This window comes from Gekko japonicus, unplaced genomic scaffold, assembly GCF_001447785.1.
Source record: "Gekko japonicus isolate JY-2015 unplaced genomic scaffold, Gekko_japonicus_V1.1 scaffold578, whole genome shotgun sequence".
In the NCBI taxonomy this organism is placed as follows: domain Eukaryota; kingdom Metazoa; phylum Chordata; class Lepidosauria; order Squamata; family Gekkonidae; genus Gekko; species Gekko japonicus.
This window is the reverse complement of record NW_015168668.1, coordinates 660,242-682,075: the sequence shown is the minus strand read 5'-3', so window position 1 is coordinate 682,075 and position 21,834 is coordinate 660,242. Positions and strand designations below refer to the sequence as shown.

Here is a 21,834-nt window from a genome sequence, read left to right as displayed (position 1 = left end):
GAGGACAACGATCAATCTTGACTCAAAGTTTGGCTGCTGCACTCTGCTTAGCTATTTGACGCAGCTGAAGCGATCTGGGCACCCATAATCTTTGTTGGGTGATAGTGAGATATTGAAAAATGGTATTTAGCAGAGATAATATAGCCCAGCAGAGCCTGAGTAAAATAATTCAGACTGAGAGTCCATGTGTGATTAAAATATAAAGTTTTTACTAAATTCTAGCATGGAGAAGGGTAACTGGGATGAAAATAACAACAGAGCATAATCGGCTACATCCTTACTCTACAAAGACAAAACTAGAAGAGAGGGATTATGGCTACTCTTCTTGTTCTTCAGAACACCAAACAAAGACGGGAAGAGAAGTCATAAAATGGTAATACACCTTGACACTTTAGTCCCAATCAAATTCCTAGATCAGGGAAAAAATTCCCGGGCTTCCTATATCTAAAGAACATTGGTTACATGAGAAATATGTGACTTCCTGTGAGTAACATAAACAAACATTTAACCCCAGATATACTGAGTATTTTCAACTTATAATACCCAACACCTTTGCACTCCTCTACAGGGGTGATCACAGAGGGATTCCAGTGCCCACTCAAAGAGCCCTGTAGACTTCCAGTTCATTTTGATGCCAACAGTTACCAGAGATCAGTTCATGCAAGGGCACGATCTTGCGCATGTGCCCACGGAGAGACAAGGAGGGGTGTTGCCGGGACAGGCAGAGGGGAAGACATGGTGCACCCATATGGGGCAGCTGTGACATGTCTCATGATCTTGCGCATGTGCCCATGGAGAGACAAGGAGGGTTGTTGCAGGGACAGGCACAGGGGAAGACATGGTGTACCCATATGGGGCAGCTGTGACATGTCTCAAGGTGGGGATGAGGCTGAAGGAGACCAGCAAAAAAGCAGTCTCTTCTCTTGGCAACCTCTCCTGCTCCTTCAGCAAGATTTTTCTCTCCAGAAGAGCATGTCAGGGTTCCTGCCATGAAAAGCGGAGTGGTGCCAAGAAGGATGGGAAGGCAGCCTATTCAATACCAGCCTTGTGCAGCTTCAGAGAGATACCCCAGAATGAGATGACCTTTGTGAGACAGGGATAAACGAGGACAGCCCTGGGCAAACCAACTGTGACCAGAATGGCAAATATGGGATTCTGGATTCTTAACCTTATCGGGAAATGCGGGGGGGGGGGGCACACTGGCCCCTGCCTGCCACTTCCCACCACAAGGCCCCTCATGCTAGCACATGTACCCTGCTTGAAATCAAAATCGTCTCAGAACCCTGGCTCTGGGTGCAATAAAGGGCCTGCTTCCATTCCCGCCACCCCCCTCCCCCAGGGCTGTTTTGTCTTGCAAACATTTCTCACTCTGCTGCTTTGCATGGTGGTAATTACAATAGAATTACTGCAAAACGTGCAAATATTATAGATTCCAATATAACATGCAATCAAAATGTAATCAGTCCATTGTTTTAATCTCTTTTCAACAGCGAAGACGTCAAAGATGAAAAGTGAAGACGTCAATGAAGAAAGAATGGACGAACTTCCCCGGAGTTACCACTCGTTTCGAATTTTCTTTTTCATACATAAGATATGTATGAAAAAGAAAAAAAGAAAAAAAATCGAAACAAGTGGTAACTCCATGGAAGTTCGTCCATTCTTTCTTCATTGACGTCTTCACTTTTCATCTTTGACGTCTTCACTGTTGAAAAGAGATTAAAACAATGGACTGATTACATTTTGACTGCATGTTATATTGGATTCTATAATATTTGCACGTTTTGCAGTAATTCTATTGTAATTATTATTGTCATACTGCTACCCCCTCCATCTATTGCTTTGCATGGTGGTGGCAAACCCGGGCATCAGATGTCTGCATCAACAACCAAGCATGTAGGTCTGGCCTTGTGGTTTTTCTCTAGGTCAGTGATCAGATTTATACAGTGACTTTTCCAGGGACAGCACAAAGAGCAAGCCCAGGGATGAAAGACAGGGAACAGTCTCTCCCGCTGCTATGACAAGAAGGCAGTGGCCACACTCTGCACGACACTTGAATCCAAAGGCAGTTCTCATCCCCAGCCACTATTTAGGTCCTCCCATCAATCTTGTGCTGATAGGGCAGAGAAGACCCATCCTGTTGTTGCTTCAGGAATGGAGGATGCCACCTTGCTGTCCACCTGCGTTTTGCAGCCAACAGTGACAAGAAAGATTAGGGTTCCCCAATACGGTTCCCATCAGTACTTCCCTTGGTGCCTTCCGAGCTTTCCAGAAAGTGGTTGAGGCCATGGTAAGGCGGAGTTTGTTACTGGCTGCCCTCATTCCAATGAAAAGGTTTTCCACTGGAGGACAGGAGGCGCCTGGGCTTTCCTTACCCAGCGTATGGTTCCCCTTCAGCCTTTCCTTCTTCCCAGGGGGTGTGAGGAAAGAGGTATTCCTTTTGGCGCCACCTCCTGTGGCAGCCATTTTGAGACCAGTGCCCGACACAGTCTCTCAAAATTCCAAAGAAGCTTGCAGGCTCAAAAAGGGCTGGGGACCCCTGAGCTGGATGCTATTGTTCCACTCCCCTAGTGGTGGTGCTTTCCTCCAGTGCATTACGAGGAAGGTTCCTTGCACCAGGGGAAAACAACACCATCAGCAGAGTGGATCCACCCCTTGTGCTGTCCAAACAGGACAAGGAAGAGACCCCAACAGGCTTGGGCCAGAGGTCATGCTGAACACTCCCCGAATCCCTCCCCAAATCCCCAGCAGACAGGAGAAAGTGGGAAGATGGGAAGCCACGGCTCTGGATGCAGGATCGGAACAGATGGGGATAGCTGTCACAGTCCTCCTACTCCCACAACATCCCCGTGGGCAACTGACGGCTCACTGTTGGGCGATGGATCCTTTGATCTGACCCAGCCTGGCACTTCTTAGGGATGTTATCAGCTCTGAAGCACGGAATCCCGTAAAGGATTTTGGCTCAGGCCTGGCCTTTGGGGCCTAATTTGAAGCGAAAGGTAGCGAGGATTAGATTTGCTGCTTTAACTTGCCTAACGCTTGGCAACCGTTGCTAAGCAAAATTTGCACTCATTTTTTTTAAGAAGAGGCAGAAGTTCCCAGAACTTGAAATCCCAGCAGCACCTTCTGGTAATCAAGGAAGGTTGGAGTGTGCCCAGAAAATGCATCCAAATATTATCTCTTATTTACTGTAATGATTGGGAAATTAAACCCAAATTATGGGGAAGAGTCTTCTGCTCCATCTCTCCGTCGCTGCTCCACGTGGTGCTGCATGTCTCCTAGGTGATCATCAGATCTGGGCCCAACAAATTAACAAGAATTTTAAAAGCCCAAACATACAGCCCTGGGCACGCCTGATTACCTAACCTCAGACCCAATTTACTACAACCGCCTGAAGGTGGGCGGGCAAGGCAGGTAGGGGCGACGGCTCTGCAAGGGAGCACCTGTGTGGCAGGTGGAATCCTCCACATCTCCCACTGAAAGGGTCTCTAGCACCAGGACTGGGGAAGAACTTTGCCTGAGCTGGACAGACAGCAGCCTTTGTTTACAGGCACAAGGCTTATCAGGATAGGGTGGGAATGCTACTGATAACCACTCCTCCTTAAACTCCGGAGAAATAGGTTGTAGTCAGAGGCAGGTGTGATGCCGGCTGACGGCAAAAGCAAGAGTACTGAAATAGTGCCACCTTACCTATACGCGGCATTACGCAAACCGCCAGCTATGACAACAGGCGAAGGGGACATGGGAGGAGGGAAAAGAGGATCCGTATGTTGCGGAGACTGCTGGCAGGTGGGCAGCCTAATGCTCCTCTGTGTCCTTGGCACGAACACACCTCACCTGCATTACTCCCGGTGGAGCCTGGCCACTGTTCCAGGCTGACAAGGGAGCCACTCACTTATAGGGGAAAAGATCCTAAAAGAGGTAGGGGCAGACTAAAAGCCCACAGATCCTAGTTGCCCAAGGTTTGTGGTGGTGGGGGGGAGGGTTTGGTGCCAGCCATTTACTGTGTGCCACGGGCAAACGGAAGCCAGAGACAGCCCAGCTCTGATCTGTAACGCCTTGCTATCTTGTTCACACTAGACTCAAACGTAGCTCAGGAGCTGGCATGTAAATTTTCACACACATGCTGATATATGGGATGTCTTCATTCTAACATCCTCCCACCTAACACAGAGAGACCGTGCCTATTCATGAACAGGCAGTTGATTTGGATCCAGGGAGAAGAGTGAGATGATTTATTCATTTACTTATTGGTATTTCTGCATGTGTGTGAGTGTGTGAGCACACGCGCCTGTGCCTGAAAGTCAAGGTGACCTCTGGGGACTCCTACTGGGGCATGGAGGACGTTGAGAGAAGCGGCTTGATCGCCTGCCTCTGCCTCTTGGCCCTGGTATTCTTTGAAGGCCTCCCATCGAAATACTCACCAGGGTCGGCCCTGCTTAGCTTCTGAGATGTGATGAGAATGAGCTTGCCTGGGCTATCCACGCCAGGGTGGAAGACTTCATTTAGATGGGGTGCCACCCACATTAGTGGACTGAGCGAAAAGGCTCAGGGTGCTCTTACACTGGAGGTAAAGAACCTGCCTGGTATTGTCGCTAGGAATGTCTTCTTCCAGTTACACATCACTTGAAAATTCTGCTCTTATTGGGAATCAGCTGATCTGGTCACACCGGTGCATGCTAGACTATATTACTTCAGTGGTTTCTCTGTGGGACTGACCTTGAAGACTCCTCAGAAACTACAACTGGGGCAGAAGGCAGCAGTACGTTTGCTGACTGGGGGGAACGTACAAAGCTGCCTTATACCAAATCAGACCCTTGGTCCGTCAAAGTCTTGTCTACCCAGACCAGCAGCGGCTCTCCAGGGTCTCAGGTGGAGGTCTTTCACATCACCTCCTACCTGATCCTTTTTTAAACTGGAGATGCTGGGAACCTTTCTGTATGCAAAGCAGATGCTTTTACTGACCAGCCACACCCCCTCCCGGTCACATTACGGCAATGCTGAATCCATTGCGTGGGATACCGGTTTTGTTTTAGGTCCAATTCAAGGTATTGTCTTTGTGACCTCAGAAGCCCCCTGTCACCTGGACCCGCTTAGTTGAAACCCCCACTCCTTCCCACAGCGGACCAGGCAGACCCCGTCGTCTTCTCCGCAGGGCCTGCTTTGGGTTTCTCCTCCAGGAGCCATGAACAAAGACAAGAATGCTTTCTGTGCCGGTGCCATCCCTTCGGAACAGGCGGTCAAACCATCTGAGGGCTGGCACTTCCCTTTGGGCCTCTGGTGCGAAGCCGGTTTGATGCTGCCTCTTTTAGCACCTGACGATGCTTCCGTTATTTACCATAGATTAGATCTAAAAACCACTCTGAGCTTTTGGCGGCGGAAAGTGCCATCAAGCTGCGGCCAACCTACGGTGACCCTGTAGGGTTCTCAAGGGCAAGAGATGTTCAGAGGTGGGTTTGCCACTGCCTGCCTCTGCATAACAACCCTGGGCTTCCTTGGAAGTCCCCCCATCCAAATACCAACCAGGGCCGACCTGACGAGATCTAGCCAGCTTTTAGGGAGCAGTACAAAAAAATAAACAAAATGAATAAATTCAGAGCATGGCTGCTTCACTGAATTTTGGGGTAAGGGGAGCAAAGTGTGCAAAGATTCCTGAAATCCTGCCTCCCTGAATGACAGAAGTGAGCAGGGACTCATGAAAGCTCCTACCCTGCGACAAATTTTGCTAAGGTACTTTAAGGTGCTGCCGGACACTTGCTCTTTTCTACTGCTACAGACAGGCTCACCGGGCCATCCACCTTGATCTATCTGAAGAAGTGAGCAGTGACTCTTGAAACCTCATTCCCTGCCACAAATGTTAGTCTTTAACTGGACTCTTGCTCTTTTCTCCTGTTACGGACAGATTAACGCAGCTCCCCATCTTGATCTATCTGAAGAAGTGAGCAGTGACTCACGAAAACTCATCCCCTGCCACAAATATTGCTAGCCTTTGAGGTGCTGCTGGACTCTTGCTCTTTTCCACTGCTACAGATAGACTAACATGGCCACCCATCTTAATCTCTCTGAAGAAGTGAGCAGTTACTCTCGAAAGCTCCTACCACGCCACAAATGTTGTTAGTCTTTCAGGTGCCACTGGACTCTTGGCTCTTTTCTCCTGCTATAGAAAGAGGCTCAACGGGCCATCCACCTTGATCTATCTGAAGAAGTGAGCAGTGACTCAAGAAAGCTCCTCTCCTGCCACAAACTTTGTTACTCTTTAAGGTGCTCCTGGACTCTTGCTCTTTTCTGCAGCTCTGTGCTCTGCCACTGCTGAGCTGAGTGGCAGCATTACCTGATCATACGGGTAGAAGAGGGTGCAGATGGCGCAGTAGGGTTCACTCAGCGCAGCAGCAGCATTGGCCTTCCTCTCCACTGCGAAGTTGAGCGCTTTGTTTTTCCACTGGAGAGAAAGCAAGGACTTCAGTGGTTCAAGATCCCCCACATCCTCTTCGCCAGAGAAGGGAAGAGTTTCTGAAAAAACAAGAGAAGCATTCCAAATGAAACAGACTGGCAGGGGCAGCCACCTCAGACACAGTGTGCCATCATCAGAAGCATATACAAAAACTGAGGGTCACAGTGTTAGGAAGACATACAAAAATATATTTTTATGCTTTATTCTTTTTCTTTTTATATTTTCCAATTTTCTTGTTGTTGTTGTTCAGTTGCACAGTCGAGTCCGACTCTTCACGACCCCATGGACCAGATCACGCCAGGCCTTCCTGTCTTCCACCGTCCTCTGAAGTTTGCTCAATTTCATGTTCGTTGCATCTGTGACACTGTCTAACCATCTAACCTGGCATGATCTGGTCCATGGGGTTGCGAAGAGTCGGACTCGACTGTGCGACTGAACAACAACAACAAACCATCTCATCCTTTGCCGTCCCCGTCTTCTTTGACCTTCAATCTTTCCCAGCATCAGGGTCTTCTCCAGTGAGTGCTCCCTTCTCATTTGGTGGCCAAAGTATTTGAGCTTCAGTTTCATTATCTGGCCTTCCAGGGAACAGTCAGGGTTGATTTCTTTTAGGATTGACTGATTTGATCTTCTTGCAGTCTAAGGGACTCTTCAAGAGTCTTCTCCAGCACCATAGTTCAAAAGAATCTATTCTCGGCGCTCGGCCTTCCTTATAGTCTAACTCTCGCAGCCATACATGACTACATGATATTTTCCAATACTGTTGTCTAAATATTGGTATCAAATATTATCAAAAACATCAATACATCAATACAATTTCATTCTACCTTATTAATAATTATTAAAATTGTGAAAAGAGCTCATTTACCCCTTGTGGTTATTATGTTATTGATGTTATTATGTTATTGATGTATTAATATTTTTATTTCAATTCTGATGGGACCCTAGACAATGCTGCTATCTTAAGAGCTTTTGTGCTCACAAAGAAAAATTATTGCACCTTATGTCCTTTATATATACATCACAGTCCTTGAAAAAGATTCATTCAAAAAGGTTAAATTACTAAAGTCCGATGGGACTAGTGATCGTGATATTGACAAGGTGCTGTCTGAATGTAAACCTGCACTCGATGTATTGTTTGGGTTGAAACATATTTTTCTCTATGTATTGTTTGGGTGAAATCTATATTTGATAATATTTGATACGTGGGGGGGAGGGCTTGGCTCATTGGCAGAGCATCTGTTTGTTATCCAGGTCCAGGATTCAATCTCCACCCTCTCCAGCTAAAAGGATCAGGCGGTAGGCCATTCGAAAGACCTCTACCTGAAATGCTGGAGAACTGCTGCCATCCTGAGCAGACAGTACTGACTTTGATGGACCCAAGGGTTTGCCTAAGACCCAGGAGAGCTGCTACCCATCAGAGTGGACACTACTGACCTCGATGGACCCATGGCCTGATTCAGTAGAAGGCACCTTTATGTCATAGACATGAAGAGACAGTGTCATAGATGCAACAAACATGAAGTTGAGCAAATGTCAGAGGTCTTTCTGGTCCATGGGGTCGCAAAGAGTCGGACTTGACTGTGCGACTGAACAACAAACCTTCATGTCTTCCCCTAGCAAGGCTGAATCGCTTTCTTTTATCTTTCACGTTTCTAATGTAACTTTCTGGCCATCGCTGGATCTTCAGAGCAGCCTAGAAATTCTGGTCTTGTAAACCGAGAACACGGAGCGAGCAAGAGGTTTAAAAGGAGGCTGGCCACCTTCCGTTGCGTCAGGAGAGGATCTGACTACCACCTTGTCAGTTCTCCTCCTGCCCGTCCACCCAAGGAGTGAGCCTGGGGTCTAAGGAGCTCTGTCACCATGACATGCACAAGGTTAGACAGAAGGAAAGGAGGCCGACATCCTGTCTGTATGGATTGCTTGGCACAGAAAATGGCTCATCCCTGAATGCTTCGGAAATGTGCCCCCCCCGCCACTCTCTGCCTTTTCACCTCCTGCATGGTGGGCTTGTTAACACCTGCAAGAGACACTAAATTCAGGCCTGCTTGTATTTCCTTGATGGGGAGCATGAAAAGTCACCGTTTGATCGGGCCAAACTTGACAGCTCCACAGCTCTGGCCTCTGAGAAGGAACAGCGCTTTGTGCTGAGGCTGCTCTCCGGGCAGGAGGGGAGGCCTCCTGCGAGACCCGGCAAGCTGATACTCTGAGACGAAAGCAAGTCACAGAACTCGAGAAATAAGACATTTACTAAGAGAAAAGCCAGCTGCCAGCTGTTCCTTTCATCGGCACACGAGTGCAATTGGTGAGAACTTGCGGGGATCCTACTGTGAACCAATCTGGGTATCGGAGAGCATCTCCGAGACTCTTGCTATAAAGAACAGGAGACAGCCCGGTTGCCTTTGGAGAGGGGCTGCGACCATTCCTGTGTGTAAAAGGCAGGAGCGCTGAGCAGAAACTCTGGTCCCTTACCCTCATCGCTGGATGCGGCTTCCTGCTTCACCACAGACAGCGGGGAGCGGGTGGGGGGCTTGCCCAGCGGGTGGCGGCGGCTCTTCTTGATCTCCATCTTCAGTTTGGAGAAAGTAGAGGTGGTCTAGCAAAACACAAATACCAACCACAGACACACATGGTTACTTGAAATACCCCAGAAACCCTGTAACACATTTGGTCAGCAGCAGAACAAGTGAGCGGTGCCCTGTGAGTCAGAGCCCAAGGGGACAGAGCCGGGTATGATGACCTACCACTGGGAAAGATTAAATTGGAGACTGGATCCCATGAATTGAGGCAATTTATATCCCTTTGCATCTTTTCTTCTAGCTATGAAAGTGGGGAAAGGCCTGTTCAGCCACCTTCAACTTCCTCGATTTTCTTAGGAAATGGGCCAGACACTTCCCACACCTCTCTCAACCACCGTGAGGACTAGAAACGAGCTTGTTTTTAAATTGAAAAAGAGGGGTTTGGGCTCCTGAATCAGATACCAAACGTAAAAACAAAACAAAATGTGCAGCTGTGAGAAGGAAGACAATTGTTCACCATCTCTGCGAGGAACAGGACAAAACACAACTGCTTTCGGCCACAGACGGGTATTTAGAAAGTAACAAAGAGCTATTTAAAAATAACCACAAAAAAACCCTTTAAAGAGATGTAGCAGCACTTTAATAGTGGAACAGCTGGAGGCATGTGTTGGAAAGGCTCTCCCAGACTATGTCACACAAGGACAGGGACAGCCACCTGGCCAGATCCATCCCATCGCAAAGTCTGTTTTACCTCTGGCAGGCTTGCCAAACTGAAACTGACTTACAGTGAAAGGCTTGCCTGCAGTTTCACCCATATGGAAGTCCTGGCTTGAATGTTCACAGCAGAAACCTACTCAAGGGTTCATGAAGCTAAATAAGTGACGCTCTGAGCCCCGTAACAGCTGCCATTCCACGCGAGATCCAAGGGCCTGGAGTGTTGTTCTTCAACAAGTCCTCCATGCTTCCGGCCTCTGGACCACTGACGCTCTGAGCCCCCTGACAGTTGCCATTCCACGCGAGATCCAAGGGCCCGGAGTGTTGTTCTTCAACAAGTCCTCCATTGACCAGGCAGAGTTCGTACCCCATTGCGTTCCCCCTCTTTCCCACGTCAGCTTCTCTTTCCTCTGCCTCTTTTGAAGGTGCTCTAGAGTATTCAGACACCTTCGCGGTGATATAATAAAACGCATGCAATATCACACCTACCTGCTCATACACATCCACTCCAATTTAACATCATGGAGCCAACAGTGCAAGAAGTGCTTTGTCAGAGAGTGGGTTGCCTAGCAATGGAGGCTCAACGCTGCTAAAACCTCTCTAAGGAGCAAGTTATGTGGAAAGGTTGTGCTTTCTATTTCTTGGCTCTCCAGTGGGCCACCTTTGCGTAATCCAAACTCTTTGTACAACACAGAGGGGGGGAAAAGGTTGTTCCTTCAGAAACCAATTTATTGCTTGTTTTCCAGGGACTGTGGAATCAGGGAAATTCATGGAACAGCGATGGAAGCCACTGATGTACACGGAAGCTGCAGAACTATGCTGCATGTGCAAGATCACAACTTTTTTTTTTTACACTCTGAAGTAGTAAACCCAACCCGGAATTTATTGCAGTGGTCTTGTTCTCAGAAATCACTGATAGGGAGAAGCTTTCACCACGGAGACTCAGGTCTCATTCAGAAACAGCAGCTGAGACAGGAGATTTGTCTTTGGACTGGTACTACCTGAGACTGCAGGAGGGGGCTCCTGTTAACCCCCCCCCACCTAATCTAGTTCTAACCTAGCCTTTGACCTGATATGTCAGTTTTCCTTTTCTTTTGAACAGAAAAGCATCCACTCCTGGGAAACACCAAAGACAATCTAAAGTGGTATCGCCCAAAGGGGGCTTGACTACCTCCAGTGCTGCTTCTGAGAGAGAACACATGCATTTGGGGAGAGTTTCACGGTTGGCGTTCCGGAGTCTGGAAAGGAGTTTTGCCCCAATGTGAGTTGAGGCAGACCTGGAAATCTTTCACCATTACCTGTTTTTCAGTTTGTTGTGTGTGTGTGTGTGTGTGTGTGTTTTGGGGGGTGTCTTTCAATCTCTATGTGAGATTAAAATGCGAGATTATAGAGAGAATCATTCATGATTTAACTCACGGTTATCAGCTTTGTCCTCCTGAGGTAACAGCCTTTGTCAACAAGGAATCTCCAGGTAGTGCATCCACATCCTCTATGTGGTTTGTCTACCTTCTCATTTATCCCAGCATTAAAAGCACCTGAACTTGGCTGGGGCGGTGGATACATTTTTCCAGCTCTTTTATGCTGCCAATTCAATTAATAAGCTCAGCCCCCCCCCCCCAGCTTTCACTTCTTCCCCTTCCTCCTTCCACTGCCCACACAGCACAGGGACACCCTCAACTGTCGTATTTTAAGAACGTAAGAACATCAGAAGAGCCCTGGCTGGATCAGATCAATAGTCCATCTGGTCCAGCATCCCGTCTCACACAGTGGCCAACCAGTCCCTCTGGAGGGCCAACAACAGGGCACAGAGGCCGAGGCCTTCCCCTGATGTGGCCTCCTGGCTCCTTGTAATATTATTACACAACCTTAAGGAAATATGATGAAATCCTGGAACGCCAGCACCTCTGGAAAGTAGAGAGTTTCACAGGCCAAACTGGGCCACCAATTTCCAGCTTGAAAAGAACTATTTCATGCCAGGGTGATAACACCAGATCATATTACAAGCCCTCCACCATGACACCGAGGGCCGCTTAGCCACTATGGTTGAGAGCGCTCTGAAAAGACAGTAACAGACGATCCTTCATCCAACGATCTCCAAGTGACAACAGGATAACCCCCCCAAAATAGCAAGAGAGGGCACAGAGGAGGGAATCACAAATACAGAAAGAAAGAAAAAAATACCTTACAAGTCAAAATGAAAAACAAGCCATTTTTTATTGCCGCAGGCACAGTGAAACCTGGACAGTCTGTCACATGGCATTAGCTATCCTCATGTGCTGGCCAGCAGCACAAACACAAGTCCTCCTTTGGCATCACGTACTCAACAGGTCGCAGTAAAGAGTCTGGTCTCTTTGGGGGTTTCAGGCACTGCGTGCTGGGAGAAGTCTTGGGCAAGGAAGCCAACAGCCCGTCTTTACCGTGGCACTACGAAGAGCCCAAAGCCATTCAGCAGTGGGGTAGGAACGCCAAGAGACTGCCCCCCATTAAGTCCCCAGGATCTTGTTGATTTCCGACCGGATCCTCCTCCAGTCGGCTGCCACTATGTCCCAGAACTGCTGGTGCAAAAGGCGCCTCAAACGGGCAACCACGTTGCGTGGCAAAGCGCGCTTGCCTCCACCCCCGCGATAGCTAACAGCACCTCGCCACCGCCGCAGCTCATCCGGGGGGACCATCCGGGAGAACACGGCCGCAGCGTACCGTGCCGGCTTGCCGCTAACTCGCTTGAACAACTCCCGCCTCTCCCTTTTGGGAATCCTCCACAAGGTGATATCGTCCGAGCGTAGGGCAGCCTGCAACAGGGTTAAGGGTGGGTTACTGACATTGGCACGTGCAACCAGATGCAATGACACAGCCCAAACCATGCATCCCCGAAGCCTGGCAAGCACTACAGGTTTAAGCCACCTTGTTCCCGTCTCCGGGGCTGAGGGTGGCAAAGAATATAGCATTCGGAACAGAAAAAAACAGACAACATCCATCCCCGAAGCCTGGCAAGCACTACAGGTTTAGGCCACCTTGTTCCCGTCTGAGAGTGGCAAAGAATATAGAATTCGGAACAGAAAAAAACAGACAACATCATCATCTCCTCTTCCTCCTCAAAGGATTTTGTTTGGACTGGGGAAAGCTGCCAAGCTTCCATCAAGGGGGTCTCACTCCAACGACCGCTACGGCAGCTGTGCTCCATACAGATGAATCCTTCCCCAATAGCAGCAGATCCCCTTCTCAAAATTCTGAGCTCTCAGCATCTGTTTTGCTCCTTCAAGTTTCTAGGCATCATGGCTGCAGAGAAAAGTCTGGTGACGCCCATGCTCCTCCTGCCTCTGCATTCCTTTTGTGACTATAGTGTTCACTAAAAACCCAAGTGTCATTAAAAAGGACACTAGATTTCAAAGCGAGGCATCAGTTCAAGGACTGGACTAGGGGTACATGCAGCCACAGGCTGGAGTTCACTGCAGCTATCGCATAGGAACATCAGGAGAGCCCTGCTGGATCAGACCAGTGGTCCATCTAGTCCAGCATCCTGTCTCACACTGTGGCCAACCAGTTCCTCTGGAGGGCCAGCAACAGGGCAGAGAGGCCGAGGCCTTCCCCTGATGTTGCCTCCTGGCTCTGGGATTCAGAGGTTTAGTGCCTCTGAATGTGGAGGCTCCCCTCAGTCACCATGGCTAGTAGCCACTGATAGATGTCTCCTCCATGACTCTAACCCCCTTTTAAAGCTGTCTGACTATGCCTGTGACCATCACTACATCCTCAGGCAGCAAATTTGACATTTTAATCACTCATTGATTAAAGGACCACTTCCTTTTCTCAATCCTGAATCTACTGCCCATCAGCTTCACTGAATGCCCTCGAGTTCTAGTATTTCGGGAGAGGGAGAAGAAGGCCAGTTCAGAAGACTACGCAACACTATTTGCTTCATCTGAATCCACCCATCTCTTCCCACCTCAGGAAAAGACAGGGACTGAAGGTGGAACATCCCCAAGATGATCAGCCCCCCACTCCACCCCTGGTGGCTAAGAGCAGAGTGCACCTTTCCGCTCCTGTCTCCACAAACAGAACAAGACCACGTCTGGAGGGCTAGGCCCCTGCCTCTAGAAGACGGCAAGACAGGAAGTCAGGGGATACCAAGTCCCAAGAAAAATTACTGGGCAGGGCTTGGCGTTCACAAACAAGAGCCACAGCAGAGCATCCCTCTTTTATACTATTTGTACAGGCCCTTTATTTAAATCTGTGTCCAGTGGAAGGTAGGCTTGCACTTCTCTAAGCATAGTCTCTCTCTGGCTGTGAGAAAGGTTTAGTTGCAAAAGAAGACAACAAGGAGAAAACACAGACAGTGGTCTTCCCAAGTCACTCCCGCACCTCTCTCTGTTTGGAGAGGAAGTACATGGAGGGGGAGACCGTGGCTGTCTCTGGAGCCACTGGAGAGTGAAGGCTGGGTCCTGGGCCAGCACAGCAGGACAAAGACAAGAGTCAGACGAGAAGCACATAGACAGGAGCGGCTCAGGCTTCCGGGGCATCTCGACAAACCCTAACATGACACTCAGCATTCGGTCTCAAGGCAGGTTCATGACGGCAGTGAAATGCCATAGATCCATACATACAGGAAGGGATTTTTTTTTCCTTTAAAGAATAGACAAATCCACAGCATGAGCCCTGCTTACTACCAACAGCTCCTTGCTGCCTTTCTTCCTGTCCCACAGTAACAGCTGGCAGTGTATGGGGTTTTTAAACTGGCTACCATTTTCCAGACTGCACGCTCAACCCCCAGTGTCTGTGCTACACCATTCCAGAATCTGCAGCCATCACTTGCATTCTGGGAATTCCTGCAAAGGCCTGTGTCTAACCTTGGCTGGGTGACAGCCAAATTAAACGGAAGTTCCAAAAACAAATAGATGGCAATATCCATGTACCACCAGGCTGTTTATCAGGAGGTAAGCAGACTGCCTGAACCTCTCCCGGACCTACTTTTCAAACCAAGGATAGGAACCACAGCAAGGACTGAACGCCAAGGGCAGCAGCACCCACTACAAAAACCACACGGTTGTTAACATTAGGGTAATATGACTCCCATCTCAATTCCTAAAGCGTAATATGAGAAAATTGCAGTACTTCAAGGAGAAAGGCACAAGGCAAGCTCACCAGATTTCCTTTCTTACCACCTTACTGCAGCAAGTAAACAGACCACATGATGGACCAGAAAAAAATTACTGTAAATCCCTAGAAGCTAGTATCAAACTTCAAAGCAGAAAACCCTCTCTTGCTTCAGCTTTGTGAATGTGCAGGACAGGGGTCCCCAATCTTTTTGAACCTGTGGGCCCCTTTCGAATTCTGACACTGCGTGGAGGGCGTTGCCACAGGAGGCAGAGCCAACCACAAAACAGCTGCCACATCTTACCTTCAGTTATACCATGAAGATCTTTCTGATGTGATGGAAGCTGCTGTCAAAGAAACATTTTAAAAAAATCTGGACAGCCGATCAAATCCACCCGACCCCACTCTCTTTCCAAAAATACTTAGTGGATGCCAGGAAAGGCGCCATTGGGCACCACTGTGCCCATGGGCACAACGTTGGGGACCTCTGCTGTAGAAAGTTACCCACTGAAGCGTTCATTCCTCTGGGTAAAAACCAGGAGTTTTGAGACGGGGCCATCAAATCCACTCTTGATGTAAACACTCTCAGGTCAGTGGCTGAAAGTATGATTCTCAACAGCTGTGCACATAATCACGGCATGAATGACTCAAACTCCTTATGGTTTGAAATGCCAGAGGAACTGGTCACCTGACCGATGCGGCATCTTGGGATGCAAATAATCAATTATGGTCTAGAGCGGGAGCCTCTTGCCACAGCACTAGGAGGAGGTCCCACTGGCCAGAAAGTGGGACTTGGAAACCCGGGCTCAGATCTGCCCTCCACACCATGGACCTGGATGCCTCAGTTCCCCACCAGAAAGGAGGGAAGAGCAGCCGACTCTCTCACAGAGGCGCACCGAGAAGTGAACAGAAGATGGAAAAGCACCACTGAACATTTCCAAAAAGGCTAGAGACACCGCAGCAGGCCTTGAAAGCTCCTTTCCAATACGTTAACCTTTTCCAGGGTTATCTGGAGGCACAGCCCTCCACACTACACAACGGAAGCCTCATCACACAAGCTAGAAACTGAATAAACCGGGGGGGGGGGGGGGAGAGAGAGAGAGAGCTTGCAGTCAGCACCTGGAGATGCACCAGCACATACCCATGCCGGAACGCACATACGATCCAGCACAACCTGCCCCAGGTGCAACAACAGATTCGGGACTACAAAGGCAGCAGTGTCAGTTTGGGATTCCCACACCCCACACCGATCCAGTTTACAAACAGGAGTGCTCTGCTGGAGGACCGGTTTGCTCTACCCCCAGCCGCAGCCCTCCTGATTCACTGGAGTTCACGCTCCCTTCCTGGACCCCAGCCAACCAATCGTTGCAGCCCAATAAAAGACAGCTGTAAGTGGACAGGGAAGACAGGTGCAGAGAGAAAGAGAGGACAGTAAATGAGGCGACACACATTCAGGAAGGAAGCAAGCCAGTCCTCCGAAGCATGATGGGATCTCTCATGCCAGCAGTCCACAATACTGCCCCCTGAGCGGCAGCTACCTTAAGTGGCTTTTTGCAGGAGGCTGCAGCCAAGGTGAAGGATGTGGGGCATTACTGTTTGGGGCTTCCACAAACACGTGCTGGTAAAAGAGTCGGGGATTTTTCTGGCACCATCTGCAGAAACGGGGCCAGCGTGAATCGTGAAACGTGATGCCAGAGACAGGAGAGGGTCGCCTGACAAGTGCTTCAGCAAGGTAAGGAGGTAAATATTTCTTTCCCATCAATTCCAACACCTTTATTAAAAACTGGGCAGTCTGACCATTAATGAAGAAACCATGGAACTCAAGGCCTTTGCCCAGAAACAGAACTATGCCCAAACAGAACAGATCAGGCCACAAGGTCAAATAAAAAAGATTAAGGAGCTGGGCTCTGACTATAGATTAAGGTCTAATTGCCATGTATGAGCTGGGAAGATACCCTCCGTCAGTTCAGGCTGGACAATGGACCTTGCAGGATGGCCTGGGTGGTCAAAGCAAAGCTGGAGGCTTGGGGCTATGTGAGGGTCATTCAACCTTCTGTAATTTAAACACTTTATTTATGGTTCACGCTTCTCACCTGGACTCCAGGTGGACCACACAGAGCTAATCAATGCATTCGAGGGATGGGACGAAGCATCAGGGCTGAAATGCAGCCGTGCCCACAGATCTTTCGTCATCCCACCCCACGCTGCCATACTGCCTGCCCAGCAGTGTCCTGCTCGGCTTGGCTGACCAATGGCTGAAGCCTCCTTCCAACTTCAAACGCAGAAGCAACAGGAGGTTCCAAAGGAGGAGGCCCGTCTCCCCAGACCACCATGGGATTGTTTGACTCAAGCAGCACTAGAAGCCACTGTTATGCAGTCCTCGCCCGTGTTGGCCCCTACCTGTAATTTACTGGGCTCAGTGGGCCCCTCTGTGTTGTCTCCTTCTCCGCTCTCCTCTTCTTTTATGCGGAGATCTACCCCCTGCTCCTGCGTGAGGAACTTCTCAAGCATCTGCTGGCAGGACACGCGCTTCTTCTGAGAGGAGGTCTTTCGGGGCCGCTGAACGGAGTAAAGCTTTTGTAAACTGGGATGAGCCTTGGACTCCTTCTCCTTGCCAAGGGTTTCCGAGGCCAGGGCAGGCATGGGTGGGGTGCTTTCTTCTGCGGAGGCAGACTTTCGGGGCTTGGCCTGCAGCCTGTCTTCCTCCAGAGGGGCTTGCAGCTGCCACTCTTCTTCTTGCCTGGAAAGGGAAGGCTGCGGCAGCAACAATGGAGGCAGAAGCTGTTGCAGCGGTAGCTGGGGGGGCCGGGACAGGGAGTGCTGCGGTTTCTTCTTCCTCTCCCCTTTGACTTTTGGGGTGCGGCTCTTCGGCTTACACTCTCCTACGGGAACAAAGAAGGGAGAAGGTCAGTTCCAAAGAGGGCTCCTGCAAAAACTTACGTGCAACTCCATCTTTCTCGTACCACTTGAAGTAGAAAAACTAGGGGCCAACCCAGGCTCCCTCTAAACTCCCAATCCCAAACTTGGTCTGTTCCAGAGTACCCAACATGAGCCATTTGAACATAAACATAGAAAGAGAGAGAGAGAGAGAGATGAGCAACCAAAGTCTTTTTTAAAAATGCAGGGATTCAATGGTAAAAGGTAAAGGTAAAGGTTCCCTTGCTCGAAAGCCAGTCGAATCCGACTCTAGGGTTGCGGTGCTCATCTCTGTTTCAAAGCCGAAGAGCCGATAGCAAACTCTGGCAACAAATGGGAAAGATGCTGATCCTTCTTTGGCTTTGGGGGCAGTTTTGCCCCACAAATTGGAAGTGTACTTCTCTCACCCCAGGCCCAGGCCTATACTCACAACCCTCCTGACATCAACCGTCCTCACGCCCTGCCGCCCACAAGCTGAGGTTTGTTCTCACAGTGCAGCCTCACACTATGGAGAAGGTGAAGATGTTTTGAAGGGGAGGGCGAGATATCAGTCAGGGAACTCTGCCTCTCTCTCTTTCAGGTTCCCGTAATATTGACAGCTGCAAGGAGAATAAGAGAGGAACAAGAAGCCTGCTATCTGCCCTGAGGTTTTACGTACAAGACTGGCCGGCAGCAAAACAGAGGGGATGTCACCAATCCTCAGCTCGGTCAAGGCACGAGAAGCTCCCTCTGCCCAAATGGTAGGCCTTCAGGGTTTACAGGGATGTCTCCTATGAACTACAGCATACAGTGTCTGCTAGTCCTGGAAACAGTGATTCAATGCTATTCGTATGGGAGCACATCCCCTGTGTTCAGCCAACTCATGTTTCGATATCCCAGAATCCTCCTCTGCATTGCTATCTATTAAGAGGAAGCACCTCTGGTTGGTGTGCTGAATGGTGGCAACTCTGAGAAGGATGATGCAGACTGGACCCCCCCCCCCGAAACATCCACCATTCCAGAGCACCAGTATGCTTTAAAGAGGAGGCACCTACACTCACTCCCACCCCCTCTCTCAGGCAAGACAAGACGCAGGGAAATCCTGGCAAAGAGCCCCCTGTGATATTTTTCTTTCAGATTCCAAGTATTGGGGTTTTTTCCCCTTAATTCCCATTTGGACCCTAGCACATGAACTTTGGGTTAATCCTTCCCCTTGTGTGCCAGTTTCCCCACCCTGAAACAGCACCAAGGAGGTATCTGCCTTGTTGTGGCAAAACTGGCTGCCTTTATTAGTACCTGCATGTTCCTCCCAACAGCACTCATCTACTCGGTCGGTCGTATCAGGGGAGAGCTTAACCGATCCCCCAAGCTGCAATTCCAATGAGAATTAGGCCCCCATGTGCCTGGGTTTTTTAAAAAGCCTGTTGGGAGGACCATTCATAGATCTCCCTTGTCTGGCTTGCCCTTCAGCATGGGCTGAATGTCAGTTATGAATGTGACTCCAAGGCTAGCAAGATAAGAGTCACTCTTTAGGCAAGGACAGCTGGAGGGAAGGTCCTCTTTTTTCCAGCTTCTGGCTGCAGACACGACCCCGCTTCCCTTAAACCCAGACAGAAACGAAGGTGGGAAACCAGGCATTGAGGAGACCTCCACTGAATCACTTGGCGGACCAACAGCTCCTCCTGCAAGGTCTTTGAAGAAACCTGCAGGAACTTGGAACATGAATCAAGCCCCACCACCCGGGCCCGCTACAATACTGGCCAACCAACCGACCGTGATATATGTTTTTCAATCCAGCCCCCTCATCTCCTTCCTGCCCCCCATCTCCCACTGCCCACCCCTCTCAACCCATCACCATCCATTTTAGCAGCATGCTGTCTCATCTCTTCTGGGATCACATGTCTCCTCCTAGGGCAGACAGAAGCCCCAATATTTTTTTCCATCCAGACAAAGGACCACCCATAAAACAAAAGAGGCCTCCCCCACCCACCCACAGCTGCCGCCTGACCATTTGTTTTATGAACATCCCAGAATAACCCAAAAAAAAATTACACCAGCCTTCAAGTGGGCCTGGCCAGCAGCTGTGTCAAGACTGCTTCTTTTATTGCACTTGGAGTGAATTAATGGGCTCCTCCTCCCCCACAAGCTTCATGAATGAAGTTACCCAGTCCATTCAAGGCACAGTAAATAACAGATGTTCCACGGACCAAATGCCACCCTACCCCCACCCACCAATTTGTTTCTTAAGAGATTGTTTTTCACCTACAAGAAGTCTATCAAAGGTCACTCTCCTTGCTAATAGGATCTTGGAAGAGGAGGGAGAGGAGAGCATGAGGGTGCCTGCCTGCAGGGACGGGGAAATTGTAGCCCTTGTCAGAAAGATTTACCAGCTAACCTCCCAATCTTGAGACCCTGGTATTAAATACCAGCAAAGCTTACTGGCTGGGGCTTAACACGTTGGGGCGGGGTGTAGGGGAGAGGAGAATCAGATAAGCCAGCGCACAAGACCGGAGCTCTATGAAATTATTAAGCCCAGAACGAGATGGAGCTGTTAAGACTCCCCTTGCAGAAAGAAGCCTTTGTTGGCGGATGTCAGTATCACAACATTTCCCAGAAGCCCGCATTCCAAGAGTCTTATTTACACGCTCATTTATTTAAAATAAAATAAACAAAAGTAACCAGATCCAGCTAGAAATGGTCCTGGGTGCATCTGGGTAAGCAATCTTCAAGATAAAGCTGTTTTTCTAAGGCACCACATAGAAAGGAATATTGAATTGCCGTAGAGAAACAAACCTACCAAATGAAAAGTCAAATTGGATTTCTCCCTGGTCCCACAACTTACAATCAGATCTATGCTCTGCCCTCTGGAGGGAAGCAGTGCCCCCTTCAGCCCTCCCAGGAGAACGACCCATGGCTCTTGACAGCCTTCCAGGCGGGTTAATTGGACAGCGGGTAGTGAGTGCAAGGAAGACGGATAACACAGGTGCGCTGAGCATGCCCGCTACCTGAAAGACAGCTCAGCTTTGAGAAAGGTCCAACTGGCAGCAGCCATTGAGCCAAAGTCAGCTGAAGGATGCCTGGCTGGGGATTATTAGGAAGGGTATTGAAAACAGATCAGCCAATATCATAATGCCCCTATATAAATCAATGGTGCAATCTCATTTGGAATACTGTGTACAGTTCTGGTCACCACACCTTAAAAAGGATATTATAGCTTTGGAAAAAGTGCAGAAAAGGACAACTCGAATGATAAAAGGGTTGGAACACTTTCCCTGCGAGGAAAGGTTAAAGCGCTTAGGGCTCTTTAGCTTGGAGAAACGACGACTGAGGGGTGACATGATTGAGGTTTATAAGATTATGCATGGGAAAGGGCAGGTAGAGAAAGAGGTACTTTTCTCCCTTTCTCACAATACAAGAACTCGCGGGCACTCAATGAAATTGCTGAGCGGTCGGGTTAGAACGGATAAAAGAAAGTCCTTCTTCATCCAAAGAGTGATTAATGCCCAAGGGCCCCCGCCTCCAACGTGCCCTCTCCAAAAGAGCTGGGCCTGCTTTTGTACCCAAAAGAGCTGGGCCTGCTTTTGTACCCTGCTTTTGTACTGGGCCTGCTTTTGTTGCTCATTGATGCGCACCAGCCACGGATTTATTCTGTGGCACGTGGTGAGCTGCAAGCAACCCCTCAATATCCACCTGACTTAATCTGTAAAAGGGCAACGAGGGTGAACATCCGGGCCTCGGAGCCTTAACACAGAAATCCCAACGGACTGCCTGCACACAGGTCCCCGCCTCCAACGTGCCCTCTCCAAAAGAGCTGGGCCTGCTTTTGTACCCAGCCGGTTGCTCAGTGATGCGCACCAGCCACAGATTTATTCTGTGGCACATGGTAAGCTGCAAGCAACCCCTCAATATCCACCTGACTTAATCTGTAAAAGGGCAACGAGGGTGATCATCAGAAGAAGGATCCTACAAGGAACCAGAAGTTGTGCCAGAAGGCGAGGGGCATCACTCAAAACTCTGTGGGGTACGGCAAGGCAAGACAGTTGCCCTGAATTGCGCCGAAGAGAAGGAACCTGTTTTCTGTTGCTCCAGAAGTTCGGACCAGAACCAACGGGTTGAAATTAAATCAGAAGAGTTTTCAGCTAAACATTAGGAAGAACTTCCTGACAGAGC

The 21,834-nt window shown here is 49.2% G+C and overlaps 1 protein-coding gene across 1 annotated transcript in view; it reads right to left on the bottom strand.

Moving 5' to 3' along the window:
* Positions 1-12,011: 12,011 nt before the first annotated feature.
* The window catches only part of LOC107113915 (lysine-specific demethylase 4B-like), a 162,896-nt gene continuing 153,073 nt past the window's right edge, over positions 12,012-21,834 (bottom strand). Inside the window, exons 10-11 of the mRNA XM_015415317.1 lie at positions 17,170-17,651; positions 12,012-12,470 (exon numbers count right to left, since the gene is read on the bottom strand). Coding sequence (XP_015270803.1) covers positions 12,165-12,470; positions 17,170-17,651 — 788 coding nt within the window. The 3' untranslated portion in view covers positions 12,012-12,164. The remainder of the gene's footprint in view (positions 12,471-17,169; positions 17,652-21,834) is intronic.